The 19,896-nt window shown below is 43.8% G+C and overlaps 1 protein-coding gene across 2 annotated transcripts in view; it reads right to left on the bottom strand.

The window, feature by feature from the left end:
* Nucleotides 1-19,896, bottom strand: part of LOC311134941 (protein phosphatase 1 regulatory subunit 12C-like) — a 57,696-nt gene that overhangs the window by 5,116 nt on the left and 32,684 nt on the right. For both annotated transcript variants that reach the window (XM_084168709.1, XM_084168710.1), the window contains 9 exons: nucleotides 19,757-19,864; nucleotides 13,662-13,769; nucleotides 12,751-12,841; nucleotides 9,140-9,250; nucleotides 8,717-8,902; nucleotides 2,745-2,827; nucleotides 2,561-2,618; nucleotides 2,092-2,196; nucleotides 572-619 (listed from right to left, as the gene is read on the bottom strand). In XM_084168709.1, the coding sequence (XP_084024835.1) occupies nucleotides 572-619; nucleotides 2,092-2,196; nucleotides 2,561-2,618; nucleotides 2,745-2,827; nucleotides 8,717-8,902; nucleotides 9,140-9,250; nucleotides 12,751-12,841; nucleotides 13,662-13,769; nucleotides 19,757-19,864 (898 nt within the window). The remainder of the gene's footprint in view (nucleotides 1-571; nucleotides 620-2,091; nucleotides 2,197-2,560; nucleotides 2,619-2,744; nucleotides 2,828-8,716; nucleotides 8,903-9,139; nucleotides 9,251-12,750; nucleotides 12,842-13,661; nucleotides 13,770-19,756; nucleotides 19,865-19,896) is intronic.

The raw sequence follows: 19,896 nt of genomic DNA, 5'->3' as shown, positions 1-19,896 counted from the left end.
CAGAGAGAGAGAGAGACAGAGACAGAGAGAGAGACAGAGAGAGAGAGACAGAGACAGAGAGAGACAGAGAGAGACAGAGAGAGAGAGAGACAGAGACAGAGAGAGAGACAGAGAGAGAGACAGAGACAGAGAGAGAGAGAGAGACAGAGAGAGAGAGAGAGAGAGAGAGAGAGAGAGAGAGAGAGAGAGACAGAGACAGAGAGAGAGACAGAGAGAGACAGAGAGAGAGAGAGACAGAGAGACAGAGAGAGAGAGAGAGAGAGAGACAGAGAGAGAGAGAGAGAGAGAGAGAGAGAGAGAGACAGAGACAGAGAGAGACAGAGAGAGACAGAGAGAGAGAGAGAGAGAGAGAGAGAGAGAGAGAGAGAGAGAGAGAGAGAGAGAGAGAGAGAGAGAGAGAGAGAGAGAGAGAGAGAGAGAGAGAAGGAAGAAAGCGGGTCAGGCAGCAGCAGTCAGTCGTGAGGCCAGGCTCAGCATCAGGTGTTTGACACTAGTTACTGTACTAGTTACTATATATATAACACAACACAAGCCAAGCCACACACGGCAGGAAGGAAGAGGAGGGACTTACCTTCTTCTCCAGCTCCAGCGTTGCTGAACAACTAAACCGCTCCTGTCTCTGTAACAACACACCCGCAGATGTTCACGTCAATAAATGTCAACAGTATGCAGAAGACTGCTTATTGTGGTCATTATGAAATGTATAATGCTGGTAGGCATGGACGGTATCCAGATCGTCACACCATACCCGGGATATTCGGTAATACCGGCACTGAACACAAGGGGCACTATGTTCTAACCCCACAGCCTCGGTAATCTGAAGGTTAGCAATGCAAACAAGTACATGTAAAATCCCAGAGAATGCTAACTAAATGCTAACGAGCGGATTGCGAAGATTTTTATACATTCTCTGACCTAAACTACTCAAAAATGCTACTCACAGGTTGCTGCACGCAAATAAATATATTAGACAGCAAGGCTCTTGATCCAGGAGGGGATTCTCTGCTGTTTCCATGAGAAGCATGATTTTGGAAGAAGCTAACCACTTGGCTAGATAGCTAACTAGATACTACATTAGCAGAGCATTTATCACATTTGAGACAGTTAACTTAATAGTTATAAGATATCTAGCTGGCAAACATTTAGTTGTGAACTGTCAAGAAGCAGCGCGGCTTGGCAGGGTGGTGTTTTCGGAGGACGCATGGCTCTCGACCTTCACCTCTCCCGAGTCCGTAGGGGAGTTGCAGCGATGGGACAAGGCTGTAACTACCAATTGGACATCAGGAAATTGTGGGGGAAAAGAAACACTGGAGGTGGTGGATCTGAATATCCTGTCCTACAAGACCTGCCTGCTCATGGCTTTGGCTTCGGATATGCGTGTTAGGGAACTACCAATCAGTTATTTCGCTTTGGATAAAAGCGTCTGCTAAATGGCATATTATTATTATTTTATTTATTTTCAACAACCAAACTACCTAGCAGTTATTTTCAACAACCAAACTACCAATCAGTTATTTTCAACAACCAAACTACCAATCAGTTATTTTCAACAACCAAACTACCAATCAGTTATTTTCAACAACCAAACTACCTAGCAGTTATTTTCAACAACCAAACTACCTAGCAGTTATTTTCAACAACCAAACTACCTAGCAGTTATTTTCAACAACCAAACTACCTAGCAGTTATTTTCAACAACCAAACTACCAATCAGTTATTTTCAACAACCAAACTACCTAGCAGTTATTTTCAACAACCAAACTACCAATCAGTTATTTTCAACAACCAAACTACCTAGCAGTTATTTTCAACAACCAAACTACCTAGCAGTTATTTTCAACAACCAAACTACCAATCAGTTATTTTCAACAACCAAACTACCTAGCAGTTATTTTCAACAACCAAACTACCAATCAGTTATTTTCAACAACCAAACTACCAATCAGTTATTTTCAACAACCAAACTACCTAGCAGTTATTTTCAACAACCAAACTACCAATCAGTTATTTTCAACAACCAAACTACCTAGCAGTTATTTTCAACAGAAATAAGACAAGGAGACACACAGCAATGTAAGCTTAATGTCGGACCTGTGTAGCCTTGTCCAGGTCCAGTCTGGTCTGAGAGATGGTCCTCTGGGCGTCCTGCAGCTGAGACTGGAGCTGACCATTCTCCCTGGACACCTCCTCGAACAGCTGGGACAGAAAGAGATGACATTTTAATTAATACAAACAAGCAATGTTTGAAATAGAATTCCATTCCACTATACATGTCAAAAACAATGTCAATATATTTTTGAGAGAGCGCGTGAAACGGAAACAGAGAGAGAGAGACAGAGAGAGAGAGAGAGAGAGAGAGAGAGAGAGAGAGAGAGAGAGAGAGAGAGAGAGAGAGAGAGAGAGAGAGAGAGACAGACAGAGACAGAGAGAGCAAGAGTTATAGAGAGTGGAAGAGAGAGCGGGAGACATGGAGAGAGAAAGAGTCCAAAATTGGACAGGATGGGACTCCTAATATTGACTAGACCCTTCCAACCATTCGAACTTTATTCCATCTCCCTACCTTCTTGTAATCCTTGGTCTCAGAGCCTCCTCCTCTGTCGTTACATGACACGTCAGACCTGGGTAAAGCAGGGGTCAGAGGTCAGAGATATTATAATGACACCTCAGATACCAGTCACTTCTATGACAGTCAGGAAACAGGACAGGACAGATCAAAGAGCAGAGTGTAAAGGTGGGATCCATACCTGGTGCTGGAATGGCTGTCTGTCTGTGGATCCTGCCCATTGCCTCCAAACCCCTCCTCTCCACTCATGTCGTTGTCATCACTCTACAGCAGGTCAATACATTATGGATGTCAATGTCCTCATTATTATTACCAGGATATAACCTAGTAACCTTATAACCACTCATTATGGATGTCAATGTCCTCATTATTATTACCAGGATATAACCTAGTAACCTTATAACCACTCATTATGGATGTCAATGTCCTCATTATCATTACCAGGATATAACCTAGTAACCTTATAACCACTCATTATGGATGTCAATGTCCTCATTATCATTACCAGGATATAACCTAGTAACCTTATAACCACTCATTATGGATGTCAATGTCCTCATTATCATTACCAGGATATAACCTAGTAACCTTATAACCACTCATTATGGATGTCAATGTCCTCATTATCATTACCAGGATGTGGTCCTCTGTAGCTCAGCTGGTAGAGCACGGCGCTTGTAACGCCAAGGTAGTGGGTTCGATCCCCGGGACCACCCATACACAAAAATGTATGCACGCATGACTGTAAGTCGCTTTGGATAAAAGCGTCTGCTAAATGGCATATTATTATTATTATTATATATAACCTAGTAACCTTATAACCACTCATTATGGATGTCAATGTCCTCATTATTATTACCAGGATATAACCTAGTAACCTTATAACCACTCATTATGGATGTCAATGTCCTCATTATCATTACCAGGATATAACCTAGTAACCTTATAACCACTCATTATGGATGTCAATGTCCTCATTGTTATTACCAGGATATAACCTAGTAACCTTATAACCACTCATTATGGATGTCAATGTCCTCATTATCATTACCAGGATATAACCTAGTAACCTTATAACCACTCATTATGGATGTCAATGTCCTCATTATCATTACCAGGATATAACCTAGTAACCTTATAACCACTCATTATGGATGTCAATGTCCTCATTATCATTACCAGGATATAACCTAGTAACCTTATAACCACTCATTATGGATGTCAATGTCCTCATTATCATTACCAGGATGTGGTCCTCTGTAGCTCAGCTGGTAGAGCACGGCGCTTGTAACGCCAAGGTAGTGGGTTCGATCCCCGGGACCACCCATACACAAAAATGTATGCACGCATGACTAAGTCGCTTTGGATAAAAGCGTCTGCTAAATGGCATATTATTATTATTATTATATATAACCTAGTAACCTTATAACCACTCATTATGGATGTCAATGTCCTCATTATTATTACCAGGATATAACCTAGTAACCTTATAACCACTCATTATGGATGTCAATGTCCTCATTATCATTACCAGGATATAACCTAGTAACCTTATAACCACTCATTATGGATGTCAATGTCCTCATTGTTATTACCAGGATATAACCTAGTAACCTTATAACCACTCATTATGGATGTCAATGTCCTCATTATCATTACCAGGATATAACCTAGTAACCTTATAACCACTCATTATGGATGTCAATGTCCTCATTATCATTACCAGGATATAACCTAGTAACCTTATAACCACTCATTATGGATGTCAATGTCCTCATTATCATTACCAGGATATAACCTAGTAACCTTATAACCACTCATTATGGATGTCAATGTCCTCATTATCATTACCAGGATGTGGTCCTCTGTAGCTCAGCTGGTAGAGCACGGCGCTTGTAACGCCAAGGTAGTGGGTTCGATCCCCGGGACCACCCATACACAAAAATGTATGCACGCATGACTAAGTCGCTTTGGATAAAAGCGTCTGCTAAATGGCATATTATTATTATTATTATATATAACCTAGTAACCTTATAACCACTCATTATGGATGTCAATGTCCTCATTATTATTACCAGGATATAACCTAGTAACCTTATAACCACTCATTATGGATGTCAATGTCCTCATTATCATTACCAGGATATAACCTAGTAACCTTATAACCACTCATTATGGATGTCAATGTCCTCATTGTTATTACCAGGATATAACCTAGTAACCTTATAACCACTCATTATGGATGTCAATGTCCTCATTATCATTACCAGGATATAACCTAGTAACCTTATAACCACTCATTATGGATGTCAATGTCCTCATTATCATTACCAGGATGTGGTCCTCTGTAGCTCAGCTGGTAGAGCACGGCGCTTGTAACGCCAAGGTAGTGGGTTCGATCCCCGGGACCACCCATACACAAAAATGTATGCACGCATGACTGTAAGTCGCTTTGGATAAAAGCGTCTGCTAAATGGCATATTATTATTATTATTATATATAACCTAGTAACCTTATAACCACTCATTATGGATGTCAATGTCCTCATTATTATTACCAGGATATAACCTAGTAACCTTATAACCACTCATTATGGATGTCAATGTCCTCATTATCATTACCAGGATATAACCTAGTAACCTTATAACCACTCATTATGGATGTCAATGTCCTCATTGTTATTACCAGGATATAACCTAGTAACCTTATAACCACTCATTATGGATGTCAATGTCCTCATTATCATTACCAGGATATAACCTAGTAACCTTATAACCACTCATTGTGGATGCCAATGTCATCCTTGCGACAGGTTACAAACAGGACTATGACAGGTTATAATGTCTATGTCGCCCCGTTGAAAGGTCATAACCAGGACTAGCTCATGCACTCACCTTACAGGAGCAATTAGGGTTAAGAGCCTTGCTCAAAAGGCACAGACAGATTTCTTTACCTAGTCGGCTCGGGGATTCGAACCAGCGACCTTTTGGTTACTGGCCCAATGCTCTTAACTGCTAGGCTACCTGCCGCCCATATACAGTTGAAGTCGGAAGTTTACATACACTTAGGTTGGAGTCATTAAAACTCGTTTTTCAACCACTCCACACATTTCTTGTTAACAAACTATAGTTTTGGCAAGTCGGTTAGGACATCTACTTTGTGCATGACACAAGTAATTTTTCCAACAATTGTTTACAGACAGATTATTTCACTTATAATTCACTGTATCCCAATTCCAGTGGGTCAGAAGTTTACATACACTAAGTTGACTGTGCTTTTAAACAGCTTTGAAAATTCCAGAAAATTATGTCATGGCTTTAGAAGCTTCTGATAGGCTAATTGACATATTTTGAGTCAATTGGAGGTGTACCTGTGGATGTATTTCAAGGCCTACCTTCAAACTCAGTGCCTCTTTGCTTGACATCATGTGAAAATCAAAAGAAATCAGCCAAGACCTCAGAAAAAAATGTGTAGGCCTCCACAAGTCTGGTTCATCCTTGGGAGCAATTTCCAAACGCCTGAAGGTACCACGTTCATCTGTACAAATAATAGTACGCAAGTATAAACACCATGGGACCACGCAGCCGTCATACCGCTCAGGAAGGAGACACGTTCTGTCTCCTAGAGATTAACGTATTTTGGTGCGAAAAGTGCAAATCAATCCCAGAACAACAGCAAAGGACCCTGTGAAGATGCTGGAGGAAACAGGTACAAAAGTATCTATATCCACAGTAAAACGAGTCCTATATCAACATAACCTGAAAGGCCGCTCAGCAAGGAAGAAGCCACTGCTCCAAAACCGCCATAAAAAAGCCAGACTACGGTTTGCAACTGCACATGGGGACAAAGATCGTACTTTTTGGAGAAATGTCTTCTGGTCTGATGAAACAAAAATAGAACTGTTTGGCCATAATGACCATCGTTATGTTTGGAGGAAAAAGGGGGTACTTGCAAGCCGAAGAACACCATCCCAACCGTGAAGCACGGGGGTGGCAGCATCATGCTGTGGGGGTGCTTTGCTGCAGGAGGGACTGGTGCACTTCACAAAATAGATGGCATCATGAGGAAGGAAAATTATGTGGATATATTGAAGCAACATCTCAAGACATCAGTCAGGAAGTTAAAGCTTGGTCACAAATGGGTCTTCCAAATGGACAATGACCCCAAGCATACTTCCAAAGTTGTGGCAAAATGGCTTAAGGACAACAAAGTCAAGGTATTGGAGTGGTCATCACAAAGCCCTGACCTCAATCCTATAGAAAATGTGTGGGCAGAACTGAAAAAGCGTGTGCGAGCAAGGAGGCCTACAAACCTGACTCAGTTACACCAGCTCTGTCAGGAGGAATGGGCCAAAATTCACCCAACTTATAGTGGGAAGCTTGTGGAAGGCTACCCGAAATGTTTGACCCAAGTTAAACAATTTAAAGGCAATGCTACCAAATACTAATTGAGTGCATGTAAACTTCTGACCCACTGGGAATGTGATGAAAGAAATAAAAGCTGAGATAAATCATTCTCTCTACTATTATTCTGACATTTCACATTCTTAAAATAAAAGTGGTGATCCTAACTGACCTAAGACAGGGAATTTTTACTAGGATTAAATGTCAGGAATTGTGAAAAACTGAGTTTAAATGTATTTGGCTAAGGTGTATGTAAACCTCCGACTTCAACTGTATGATGCCAATGCCATCCTTATGTGCAAGGCTTTTATAGGGTTATAAGCAGGGGTTGGAACCGATATTATTTTCCAATAGTTTCGTTCTGAATAGAAACATAATTTTTACGTTCCGTTCCACTGTTCCGACCAGCAAAATAAAGTTCTGAACCGGTTTGAACCCCAAAAAGGTACCAGTTTATATAATTCATATATATTTTTTTGTACATTTAGCTCATTAAATGACTTCACCAATCAGTGCGGATAGAGCCGGCGAGCTGGTTGTTTACATACGTGATGGACAGACGAGTGTAGCCAATGGCGCAAGATGCCACTGAAATGTTACGGGTGAGGAGAGAGCGAGAGAGGGTTGAGGAGGAGGCATGAAGCACTCGGCATCTTGTTATGACATGCATTATCTGGATTAGGTCCACAGAATAATACCTACGGAGGAGCGGCTTCTATGGAGGAACGCTGAATGTCCTTTGGGCTAGCTAGCTAACAAGCTTGTGTGTGTGTGGTGAGCGGCACCAGAATTAAAAACACTTCTTACCATTTTGTAGTTAATAAATCCAACGTGAAACGTGATCACTAGGCCTATAGTATCCTTAACTAGCATTGAAAAAGTGAATCCATTCTTCTCTAGCTAATTAAATCTCTCTCTCCCTTTCTTCTGAATAAAGCTTGTAAGGTCAGTAGCCTCTGCTTTGGAAGGGGGAGAGGGAGGTAGCATAAACACACACTGGCAAAGGTTTCCAGCTGGCAGGCAGAAACTGGAATACGCATAAACACACACTGGCAAAGGTTTCCAGCTGGCAGGCAGACACTGGAATACGCATAAACACACACTGGCAAAGGTTTCCAGCTGGCAGGCAGACACTGGAATACGCATAAACACACACTGGCAAAGGTTTCCAGCTGGCAGGCAGACACTGGAATACGCATAAACACACACTGGCAAAGGTTTCCAGCTGGCAGGCAGACACTGGAATACGCATAAACACACACTGGCAAAGGTTTCCAGCTGGCAGGCAGACACTGGAATACGCATAAACACACACTGGCAAAGGTTTCCAGCTGGCAGGCCGACACTGGAATACGCATAAACACACACTGGCAAAGGTTTCCAGCTGGCAGGCAGACACTGGAATACGCATAAACACACACTGGCAAAGGTTTCCAGCTGGCAGGCAGACACTGGAATACGCATAAACACACACTGGCAAAGGTTTCCAGCTGGCAGGCAGACACTGGAACACGCATAAACACACACTGGCAAAGGTTTCCAGCTGGCAGGCAGACACTGGAATACGTTTCTGAGTGACAGAGTGAGGGCTTTGCATAGGTGCTTTGATGCATTTTTTTTTTGTTCGACTGAAAAAAATGCCTGGAATTTTAAAAAAACGGTTCTGTTCCGGAATAGTATGGACCACTTTCGTTCCTGGTTCAGTTCTGTTCCCTGAACCAGTTCTAACCCCTGGTTATAAAGCACTCACCTCTCCGGCTCTCTGAGCTCTCCTCCTGGCCCTCCGTCTCTCCCTGACGATACGGTCACTCTCACTTTCCCCTCCTGCACTACTCTCCTGGCCGGAGGTCTGGGGGCGAAGGGTACCAGCGGGTTGAGTCAACCCCAACAGGTCAGACTTCTGCAGGCTGGCGATACGGGACCTCCAGCTTACCTCCTGAAGACAATAGTAATGTAATCAACCATAACATAATACATCAACGCAGTTCTTTACCATCGCTACGACATATCACATCCAACATACAGGTGTAACATTTGCAACCCACGCCGACACAACTCGGCACCATCAACTGATCAAGAAAATCGACAGTAGGTCCCACGGTGGGTGACGTCACTTGCATGATGTTGTACAACCCCCCTCATAAACCTTAAGACATTTTAAACATATAAACACCTCTTCTGCCTTCTTCCTCTTCTTCTCTTCCTCCTCTTCCTTTGTCTTTTCTGTCCCTTTGTCCGTCTTCATGGTCTTCTCAGCTTCCTGCAGGTCTGTGAGCGTCACGCCCTGATTGGACAACAGATAGAAGGTGCTGGTCCTGTTACTTTCTAAATGTAAATCTGTTACAGTTACTAGTTAGTCACTCACCACCTTCCGGAGTCACTCACCACCTTCCGGAGTCACTCACCACCTTCCGGAGACACTCACCACCTCCCGGAGACACTCACCACCTTCCGGAGACACTCACCACCTTCCGGAGACACTCACCACCTTCCGGAGTCACTCACCACCTCCCGGAGACACTCACCACCTTCCGGAGACACTCACCACCTCCCGGAGACATTTGAAACCCCACCTCTTTAAGGAATCCCTGGGATAGGATAAAGTAATCCTTCTACCCCCCCTTACCCCACCCCAAAGAAATAAAAAAATATATATATAAACATATTGTAAAGTGGTTATCCCACTGGCTATAAGGTGAATGCACCAATTTGTAAGTCGCTCTGGATAAGAGCGTCTGCTAAATGACGTAAATGTAAATGTAGTTACCTGTCCCAACATTTTCATCAGCAACGTAACTTTTGGATTACCCAAACTCATTAACGTAATCTGATTACTTTGAGATTATTTTCCCCTTTAAGAGGCATTAGAAAAAGACAAATAATAATATTATCAACTGTTAGAGTTTACCTGAGGTGGGACCAAGTCTCAAGTCGAGTCTCGAGTCGAGTCCAAGTCGTGCATTCTAAGAAAAAGTCAAGTCGTCTTTTCAAGTCAAGTCAAGTGAAATATATATATATTTATGCAGCGACTTCAAATCTTTCTGTATTTATTTGGAGACAGAACTTTTGATTATTTACTTCACAGCACATATGGATTATGTAAAAACATGGACCTTGTAGCAGTCAATAGGGCATGAAGTCGGCAGATGGCAAGTCAGGTTGACCTGCTCAGAGGGCAGATTTATTAACAGGTCTTGCTAATCCAATGGTGAAAGCGCCATATCATATACGAAATATAGCCTATAAGTAGATTTACCAAATAGGTATTCACGGGCAATAAACCAAAAGAAATAGCCTCTGTATCAGGCTTAACCTGTCCTGTCTGAACGGACACAGGTAGACGGCAAGACTGTACAGCCTCCCCTTGAAGAACCAAATTGAATCTGTCTAACAGGAGGTCCAACAGGTAGCCTTCATTTCAGCCCCTCCCAGGACCAAGTAGCAACCAATAAACTAGTTGTACAATGTCAAAGGCTATTTGCACATCCGTTGTTACATTCGTCTTAAATCAGACTTGATGATTATTATTTCATCACTATTCGTTTTCTCTTATTCAACGTACAAAGCGCGGAGCGCAGGACGCGTAGCCTATTTCTTATCAAACATGAAACAGAAACGTCTACGTGTTGCAACGGTACGGGGGGGATGGAATGATGAAACGATAGCAATTATTGTAGGATTAGATGGAATATAAATGTACCACATGTGCATTTAAACGTGTGAAAGCAACAGCATTTAAACGAGAGAACAAAACGTTGGGAGATGTTGCGCCTGGTGCGTCTTCGCACACAGTGATTATTAACAACAAATTCATGCTTCATAAGTCAATTATCAATTTAAAAGGCCCTTTTGACATACCACACACCAGAAAGCCTATGCTAGTAATTGTTGCTTGATGCCAAATTGCTGGTGAGCTTGCAACGGTTAACATTCTTGATCACCGAACAATTTACGGAGATGTTGTATTCGTTTATGTCAATCCTCTCTCTCTCTACAATGTGACGTTTGCGCTGCACCCGATCCTGTAGGTGCACCCCCGATCCTGTAGGTGCACCCCCGATCCTGTAGCTGCACCCCCCGATCCTGTAGCTGTCCAGCAAATCAGCAATCTGTTCACTAGCTCACTCTGTTGTTTATGATTTTGTTGTCATGACGACTGATTGAGCTCATTGCTGTTGAGTTGAAAAATAAATGCTGCTCTCTTGGAAAAGGCATGCTAGGAGCAATACCGAAAAGTGCTACTTGCATGTCAAAAATTAATGCCACATTACAGGCCTATTGTTTACATTTTGTTGGTATCACTTTGATATCTCGTTAATTAAGGGTAAATCCACAGTTGAAACAATAACAAACATTGGAGAAAAACAGGCTTATATTTTGGATTCTCATGCGACCGTTGAACTAATAAGCTCATGAGGCATTTATAAGTCACATTCTTCAAGAATCAATGGGTATACATCATTCATTTATAAGTCCCCCCCAAAAAATGGATGTAGAAACTACAGATTGCCCCCTTTTAAGTCTATCAAAAGTGTGTGAGTTTGAGCATGTGTCCCCTTAGTCCTATGGACATATATATTTTTTTGAATCAACACAAATTAGATTGAGCAATAAAAGGCCCACTCGTGGTCTTCTTAAATTAAACTAGTTGTTGTCTGTGTGGAGCACAATACCACGAAGGAGTTTAGAAGGGAGGAACTCAAACTGTTATCCCATAGGCCCGTGATCCACACTATGCAGCTGTCGCAAGAGCGCATTCTTCACTGGCTGTCCACTGGTCGCAAAATAACTATGATTGACAGGCAGCTTACACTTCTTCAATTCAATCATTATTGGGTTAAAAAACACATTTACAGCAACCACAATCCGTAAGGCATAAACAGCTAAATGAGAGAGCAGCAGCGTGATTAACGTCAATGCCCTATGTAGATATCAACAGTAAGTCATATCCATATTGCCCGTAGACTACACCACTGTTGTCGTCCTTACCTCCAAACGTATCTTCCAATTGGATCATCTTTGGATGCTTGGCAGCAGTAGCACCATTAGAAGACATATATTGGACTGTAGACTACAAAAGCCTATATTCCCTGGTCTTTTCACGCGATCCATCAAACACATTTGGTGCGTCGTCACAGTGGTCTCTCACTTGTGGTCAGACTCCGCTCAGGCGGAATAAACTTTAAAAAGGTGCACCTTTTTTTCAATGCCGATTTGAATGTAATTGATAAAACAGAAAGGTGTAAAATATTTGTTTTCTCTCGCAAACATCCTTTCAGAAGTAATCTTAGAAGTAATCATCTAGTTGATCAAAATGATCTGTAATCTGATTACAATATTGTTGCTGGTAAAGTAACAGATTACCGTGTTTTTGTAATCCATTCCTCTTCTTATGTCAGATCAACATGTCTTAATGTTGAACAGTATAAATAATGATTATTGAGCAGCGGTCTGACCTACTTCACACACTAAAGCACCTTGGGGTCAATTACATTTCAATTCAGGAAATAAACTGAAATTCTTATTCTGATTCAATCCTATTGTATGAGTATGTCAGTTAAATGTCTATGTCTAAATTTTTTACATTTTTACATTTTAGTCATTTAGCAGACGCTCTTATCCAGAGCGACTTACAGGAGCAATTAGGGTTAGTGCCTTGCTCAAGGGCACATCGACTGATTTTTCACCTAGTCGGCTCGGAGATTAGAACCAGCGACCTTTCGGTTACTGGCACAACGCTCTTACCCACTAAGCTACCAGCCACCCCTAGGCAGATGGACTGACCTGAGTGGATCGTCGTGACTGTCTGGCGTGTCTGGAGCGAGCCTTCCTCTGAGCCTCAGCCTCTTCGTCACGAACCGGGGTCAGGTAGGACCTGGACCGGGGAACACAGAACATTACCCATAACATTATCACCGAACCGGGGTCAGGTAGGACCTGGACCGGGGAACACAGAACATTACCCATAACATTATCACCGAACCGGGGTCAGGTAGGATCTGGACCGGGGGAAAACACAGAACAATTACCCATAACATAATTTAGACATCACACATCGGGATCAGATAGGAGCTGAGGGGAACACACAGAACATATAACTACATTTACCTACATTTAAATATATTTAACAACATTTAAATAAAATTAACTACATTTATAAATATATGACTACAGTTAGAAAGGTAAGTGGGTTTTATTTAGATAGAAAGGTAAGAGGGTTATATTTAGACAGAAAGGTAAGAGGGTTTTATTTAGACAGAAAGGTAAGAGGGTTTTATTTAGACAGAAAGGTAAGAGGGTTTTATTTAGACAGAAAGGTAAGAGGGAAACAGATAAGAGGAGAAACTGACAGAATTGAAAGTTGCAGATCAGCGATTTGAACCCCCATCACAGGTTTGAACCCCCATCACAGGTTTGAACCCCCATCACAGGTTTGAACCCCCATCACAGGTTTGAACCCCCATCACAGGTTTGAACCCCCATCACAGATGGCCAGAGTCAGCTGGGTCGACCACTACACCAAACTCTGGCACCGCACATAACCTCAACTATATCAAATAACACTCACATAACACTCAACTACAGCCGAACACTCCCAGCGTGCCAGTGTTTAAAGGTGAACGTTCAAACATCTATTAAACAGACAGCCTCTGTAAACGCTGGAACATCGCTGTCGTCATGGCGAACAGACTCACTTGCGTCTCTGCTTGGTCTCCAGGTCACTGGTGGTGACAGAGTTGGGGGTGGTGGTGGTGACAGAGTTGGAGGTGGTGGTGGTGACAGAACACTGCTCCTGAGCCAGTCTGAGGGAGATAAAGGGATTGCATGGCAGATTAACTGTTTTGGTACATTTTTAACAGACACTACAAAAATCTGTCCTCTCCTCTCCTCTCCTGTCCTCCCCCTGTCCTCTCCTAGTCTCCTCCCCTTCATCAATCTGTCCTCTCCTCGTCTCCTCCCCTTCATCAATCTGTCCTCTCCTCGTCTCCTCCCCTTCATCAATCTGTCCTCTCCTCGTCTCCTCCCCTTCATCAATCTGTCCTCTCCTCGTCTCCTCCCCTTCATCAATCTGTCCTCTCCTCGTCACCTCCCCTTCATCAATCTGTCCTCTACTCGTCTCCTCCCCTTCATCAATCTGTCCTCTCCTAGTCTCCTCCCCTTCATCAGCACCAATTGGAAAAGACTTGACAGGTGAAATATACAGTGCCTTCCGAAAGTATTCACACCCCTTGACTTTTACCACATTTTGTTGTGTTACAAAGTGGGATTAAAATGGATTGAATTGTCATTTTTTTGTCAACAATCTACACAAGTGGAAGAAAAATGTAAAAATAATATATAAATGGAAAATAAAACACTAATATACACTACATCAGGGATCATCAACTAGATTCAGCCGCCGGCCGGAACATAATTACAAATAATTTGTAGACTGCAAATTGACTGCAATTATAATGTTTAACTAAGACCTAACAATTTCAAACCTTGCTTACATTTGTATACGATCACATCGTGTCTCTCTATTATGCGTGGGAATACTTGGGAACAGATTTCTTAAATTAAAATCACTTGGAGCTGATTTACTGGTGTTTTTTTTTACAGTCTTTTATGTCCAACAATTACAATTCCACACCAAAAAAATAATATATATATATTTTTTTCCTCAGAAAACTTTGGGGGCCAGATAAAACCACCCGCGGGCCGCCAGTTGGGGAACCCTGCACTACATGAAAAGTATGTGGACACCTGCTCGTCAAACATCGCAGTCCAAAATCATGGGCATTAATATGGAGTTGGTCCCCCCCTTTGCTGCTATAACAGCCTCCACTCTTCTGGGAAGGCTTTCCACTAGATGTTGGAACATTGCTGCGGGGACTTACTTCCTTTCAGCCACAAGAGCATTAGTGAGGTCGGGCACTGATGTTGGGCGATTAGGCCTTGGCTCGCAGTCGGCGTTCCGATTCATCCCAAAGGTGTTCGATGGGGTTGAGGTCAGGTCTCTGTGCAGGCCAGTCAAGTTCTTCCACACCGATCTCGACAAACCATTTCCGTATGGACCTCGCTTTGTGCACGGGGGTATTGTCATGCTGAAACAGGAAAGGGCCTTTCCCAAACTGTTGCCACAAAGTTGGAAGCACAGAATCGTCTAGAATGTAATTGTATGCTGTAGCGTTAAGATTTCCCTTCACTGGAACTAAGGGGCCTAGCCCGAACCATGAAAAACAGCCCCAGACCATTATTCCTCCTCCACCAAACTTTACAGTTGGCACTATGCACTGTCCTGGCATCCGCCAAACCCAGATTCGTCTGTCGGACTGCCAGATGGTGAAGCGTGATTCATCACTCCAGAGACACGTTTCCACCGCTCAAGAGTCCAATGGCGGCGAGCTTTACACCACTCCAGCCGATGCTTCGCATTGCGCATGGTGATCTTAGGCTTGTGTGCGGCTGCTCGGCCATGGAAACCCATTTCATGAAGCTCCCGACGAACAGTTCTTGTGCTGACGTTGCTTCCAGAGGCAGTTTGGAACTCAGTAGTGAGTGCTGCAACCGAGGACAGACGATTTTTACGCACTACGCGCTTCAGCACTCAGAGGTCCCGTTCTGTGAGCTCATGTGGCCGACCACTTCGCGGCTGAGCCGTTGTTGCTCCTAGACATTTCCACTTCACAATAACAGCCCTTACAGTTGACCGGGGCAGCTCTAGCAGGGCAGAAATTTGACGAACTGACATGTTGGAAAGGTGGCATCCTAGGACGGTGCAACGTTAAAAGTCACTGAGCTCTTCAGTAAGGCCGTTCTACTGTCAATGTTTGTCTATGGAGATTGCATGGCAGTGTGCTCGATTTGATGCATCTGTCAGCAACGGGTGTGGCTGAAATAGCCGAATCAAATCAAACCAAACTTTTTTTGTCATATGTGCCGAATACAACAGGTTACCGTGAAATGCTTACTTACGAGCCCTTAACCAACAATGCAGTTCAAGAAAGAGTTAAGGAAATATTTACCAAATAAACTAAAGTAAAAAATTATAAAAAGTAACAATAAAATAACAATAACGAGGCTATATACAGGGGGTACCGGTGCCGAGTCAATGTGCAGGGGTACAGGTTAGTCAAGGTAATTTGAACATGTAGATAGGGGTAAAGTGACTATGCAGCGGGTAGCAGCAGTGTAAAAACAAATGGGGGGGGTGTCAATGTAAATAGTCCGGGTGGCCATTTGATTAATTGTTCAGCAGATTTATGGCTTGAGGGTAGAAGCTGTTAAGGAGCCTTTTGGTCCTAGACTTGGCGCTCCGGTACCGCTTGCCGTGCGGTAGCAGAGATAACAGTCTATGACTTGGGTGACTGGAGTCGTAGAACATTTTTGGGGCTTACCTCTGACACCGCCCAGTATACAGGTCCTGGATGTCAGGACGCTTGGCCCCAGTGATGTACTGGGTCGTACGCACTACCCTCTGTAGTGCCTTAGATGCCAAGCAGTTGCCATAGCAGGCGGTGATGCAACCGGTCAGAATGCTCTCGATGGTGCAGCTGTATAACTTTTTGAGGATCTGGGGACCCATGCCAAATCTTTTCAGTCTCCTGAGGGGGAATAGACTTTGTCGTGCCCTCTTCACGACTGTCTTGGTGTGTTTGGACCATGATAGTTTGTTGGTGATGTGGACACCAAGGAACTTGAAACTCTTGATCCGCTGCACTACAGTCCCGGCGATGTTAATGGGGGCGTGTTCGGCCCTCCTTTTCCTGTAGTCCACGATCAGCTCCTTTGTCTTGCTCACGTTGAGGGAGAGGTTGTTGTCCTGGCACCACACTGCCAGGTCTCTGACCTCCTCCCTATAGGCTGTCTCATCGTTGTCGGTGATCAGGCCTACCACTGTTGTGTTGTCGGCAAACGTAATTATGGTGTTGGAGTCGTGCCTGGCCATGCAATCATGGGTGAAAAGGGAGTACAGGAGGGGACTGAGCACGCACCCCTGAGGGGCCCCCATGTTGAGGATCAGCGTGGCAGATATGGTGTTACCTACCCTTACCACCTGGGGGCGGCCCGTCAGGAAGTCCATCATCCAGTTGCAGAGGGAGGTGTTTAGTCCCAGGGTCCTTAGCTTAGTGATGAGCTAAGTGGGCACTATGGTGTTGAACGCTGTGCTGTACTCAATGAACAGCATTCTCACATAGGTGTTCCTTTTGTCCAGGTAGGAAAGGGCAGTGTGGAGTGCGATTGAGATTGCGTCATCTGTGGATCTGTTGGGGCGGTATGCGAATTGGAGTGGGTCTAGGGTATCTGGGATTATGGTGTTGATGTGAGCCATGACCAGCCTTTCAAAGCACTTCATGGCTACCGACGTGAGTGCTACGGGTCGGTAGTCATTTAGGCAGGTTACCTTAGTGTTCTTGGGCACAGGGACTTTGGTGGTCTGCTTGAAACATGTAGGTATTATAGACTCGTCAGGGAAAGGTTGAAAATGTCAGTGAAGACACTTGCCAGTTGGTCCGTGCATGCTTTGAGTACACGTCCTGGTAATCCATCTGGCCCCGCAGCTTTGTGAATGTTGACCTGTTTAAAGGTCTTGCTCACATCGGCTACCGAGAGCGTTATCACACAGTCGTCCGGAACAGCTGGTGCTTTCATGCATGCTTCAGTGTTGCTTGCCTCGAAGTGAGCTGGGCAGCTCGCGGCTGGGTTTCCCTTTGTAGTCCGTAATAGTTTTCAAGTCCTACCACATCTGACGAGCGTCAGAGCCGGTGTAGTAGGATTCAACCTTAATCCTGTATTGAGGCGTTGCCTGTTTGATAGTTCGTCTGAGGGCGTAGCAGGATATCTTATAAGCGTACGTATTAGTGTCCCGCTCCTTGAAAGCGGCAGCTCTAGACTTTAGCTCGATGCGGATGTTGCCTGTAATCCATGGCTTCTGGTTGGGATATGTACATACGGTCACTGTGGGGCCGACGTCGTCGATGCACTTATTGATGAAGCAGATGACTGAGGTGGTATACTCCTCAACGCCATTGGATGAATCCCGGAACATATTCCAGTCTGTGCTAGCAAAACAGTCCTGTAGCGTAGCATCCGTGTCATCTGACCACTTCTGTATTGAGCGAGTCACTGGTACTTCCTGCTTTAGTTTTTGCTTGTAAGCAGGAATCAGGAGGATAGAGTTATGGTCAGATTTGCCAAATGGAGGGTGAGGGAGAGCTTTGTATGCGTCTCTGTGTGTGGAGTAAAGGTGGTCTAGTTTTTTTTCCTCTGGTTGCACATGTGACATGCTGGTAGAAATTAGGTAGAACGGATTTAAGTTTGCCTGCATTAAAGTCCCCGGCCACTAGGAGCGCTGCCTCTGGATGAGCGTTTTCCTGTTTGCTTATGGCCTTATACAGCTCGTTGAGTGCGGTCTTAGTGCCAGCATCGGTTTGTGGTGGTAAATAGACAGCTACGAATACTATAGATGAGAACTCTCTTGGTAAATAGTGGGTCTACAGCTTATCATGAGGTACTCTACCTCAGTCGAGCAATACCTTGAGACTTCCTTAATATTAGACATCGCGCACCAGCTGTTATTGACAAATAGACACACACCCCCACCCCTCGTCTTACCAGACGTAGCTTCTCTGTCCTGACGAAGCGATGGAAAACCCAGCCAGCTCTATATTATCCGTGTCGTCGTTCAGCCACGTCTCGGTGAAACATAAGATGTTATTGTTTTCAATGTCCCGTTGGTAGGATAGTCTTAATCGTAGGTCGTCCAGTTTGTTTTCCAATGATTGCACGTTGGCCAATAATACCGAGGGTAGTGGTGGTTTACCTACTCGTCTGCAAATTCTGACAAGGCACCAATAGAACGGTAGTGGAGGTTTACTCACTGGCCTATGAATTCCCAGAAGGCAGCCCGACCTCCGACCTCCGCCCCCTTTTTCTCCGTCTTTTCTTCACGCAAATGACGGGGATTTGGGCCCGTTCCCGAGAAAGCAGTATATCCTTTGCGTCGGACTCGTTAAAGAAAAACTCTTCGTCCAGTTCGAGGTGAGTAATCGCTGTTCTGATGTCCAGAAGCTCTTTTCGGTCATAAGAGACGGTAGCAGCAACATTATGTACACAATAAGTACAAAAATAAGTTACAAACAACGCAAAAAAAACGAACAAAATTGCACATTTGGTTGGGAGCCCGTAAAACGGCAGCCATCTTCTCCGGCGCCATTAAACCACTAATTTGAAGGGATGTCCACATACTTTTCTACATATAGTGTATCTAGATGAAAGGTGAATTTGTCTCCCAGTGTCTGTTGGAAAGCAGACTGAACCAAGTTCTCCTCTAGGATTTTGCCTGTGCTTCGCTCTATTCCGTTTTCTTTTTATCCTAAAAAACTCCTTAGTCCTTGCCGATGACAAGCATACCCATAACATGATGCAGCCACCACCATGCTTGAAAATATGAAGAGTGGTAATCAGTGATGTGTTGGGTTTGCCCCAAACATAACGCTTTGTCTTCAGGACAAAAAAAGCATTTTATTAGCCAATTGTTTTACAGTATTACTTTAGTCCCTTATTGCAAACAGGATATATGTTTTGGAATATTTTTTATTCTGTACAGACTTCCTTCTTTGCACTCTGTTATTTATGTTCAGGCTCTAACACAACAAAAGGTGGAAAAAGTCAAGGGGTGTGAATACTTTCAGAAGGCTCTGTACATAGCTGGTCATCAGGCTTAGTGTTCACCTCTCAGTCAGTTCTCTCAGATCAATGCAATCAAAAACACGTGAGACAATTGAGAAAGAGCCAAATCACCCACCTCTGGGCCACTAGGATGTTGAGACGACTGAGTCCAGCAGAGCAGCTACTTCCAGTTCCTGTTGTAGAGGTCACCGTGGGGTCATCCAGTCTGCGTCCATAGGATGAGCTGAGAATACAGACAGACAGACTTCTTGACAA

The sequence above is a fragment of the Coregonus lavaretus genome (genome assembly GCF_964263955.1).
Source record: "Coregonus lavaretus genome assembly, chromosome: 9".
Taxonomy (NCBI): domain Eukaryota; kingdom Metazoa; phylum Chordata; class Actinopteri; order Salmoniformes; family Salmonidae; genus Coregonus; species Coregonus lavaretus.
This window is presented reverse-complemented; position numbering and strand designations above follow the sequence as displayed.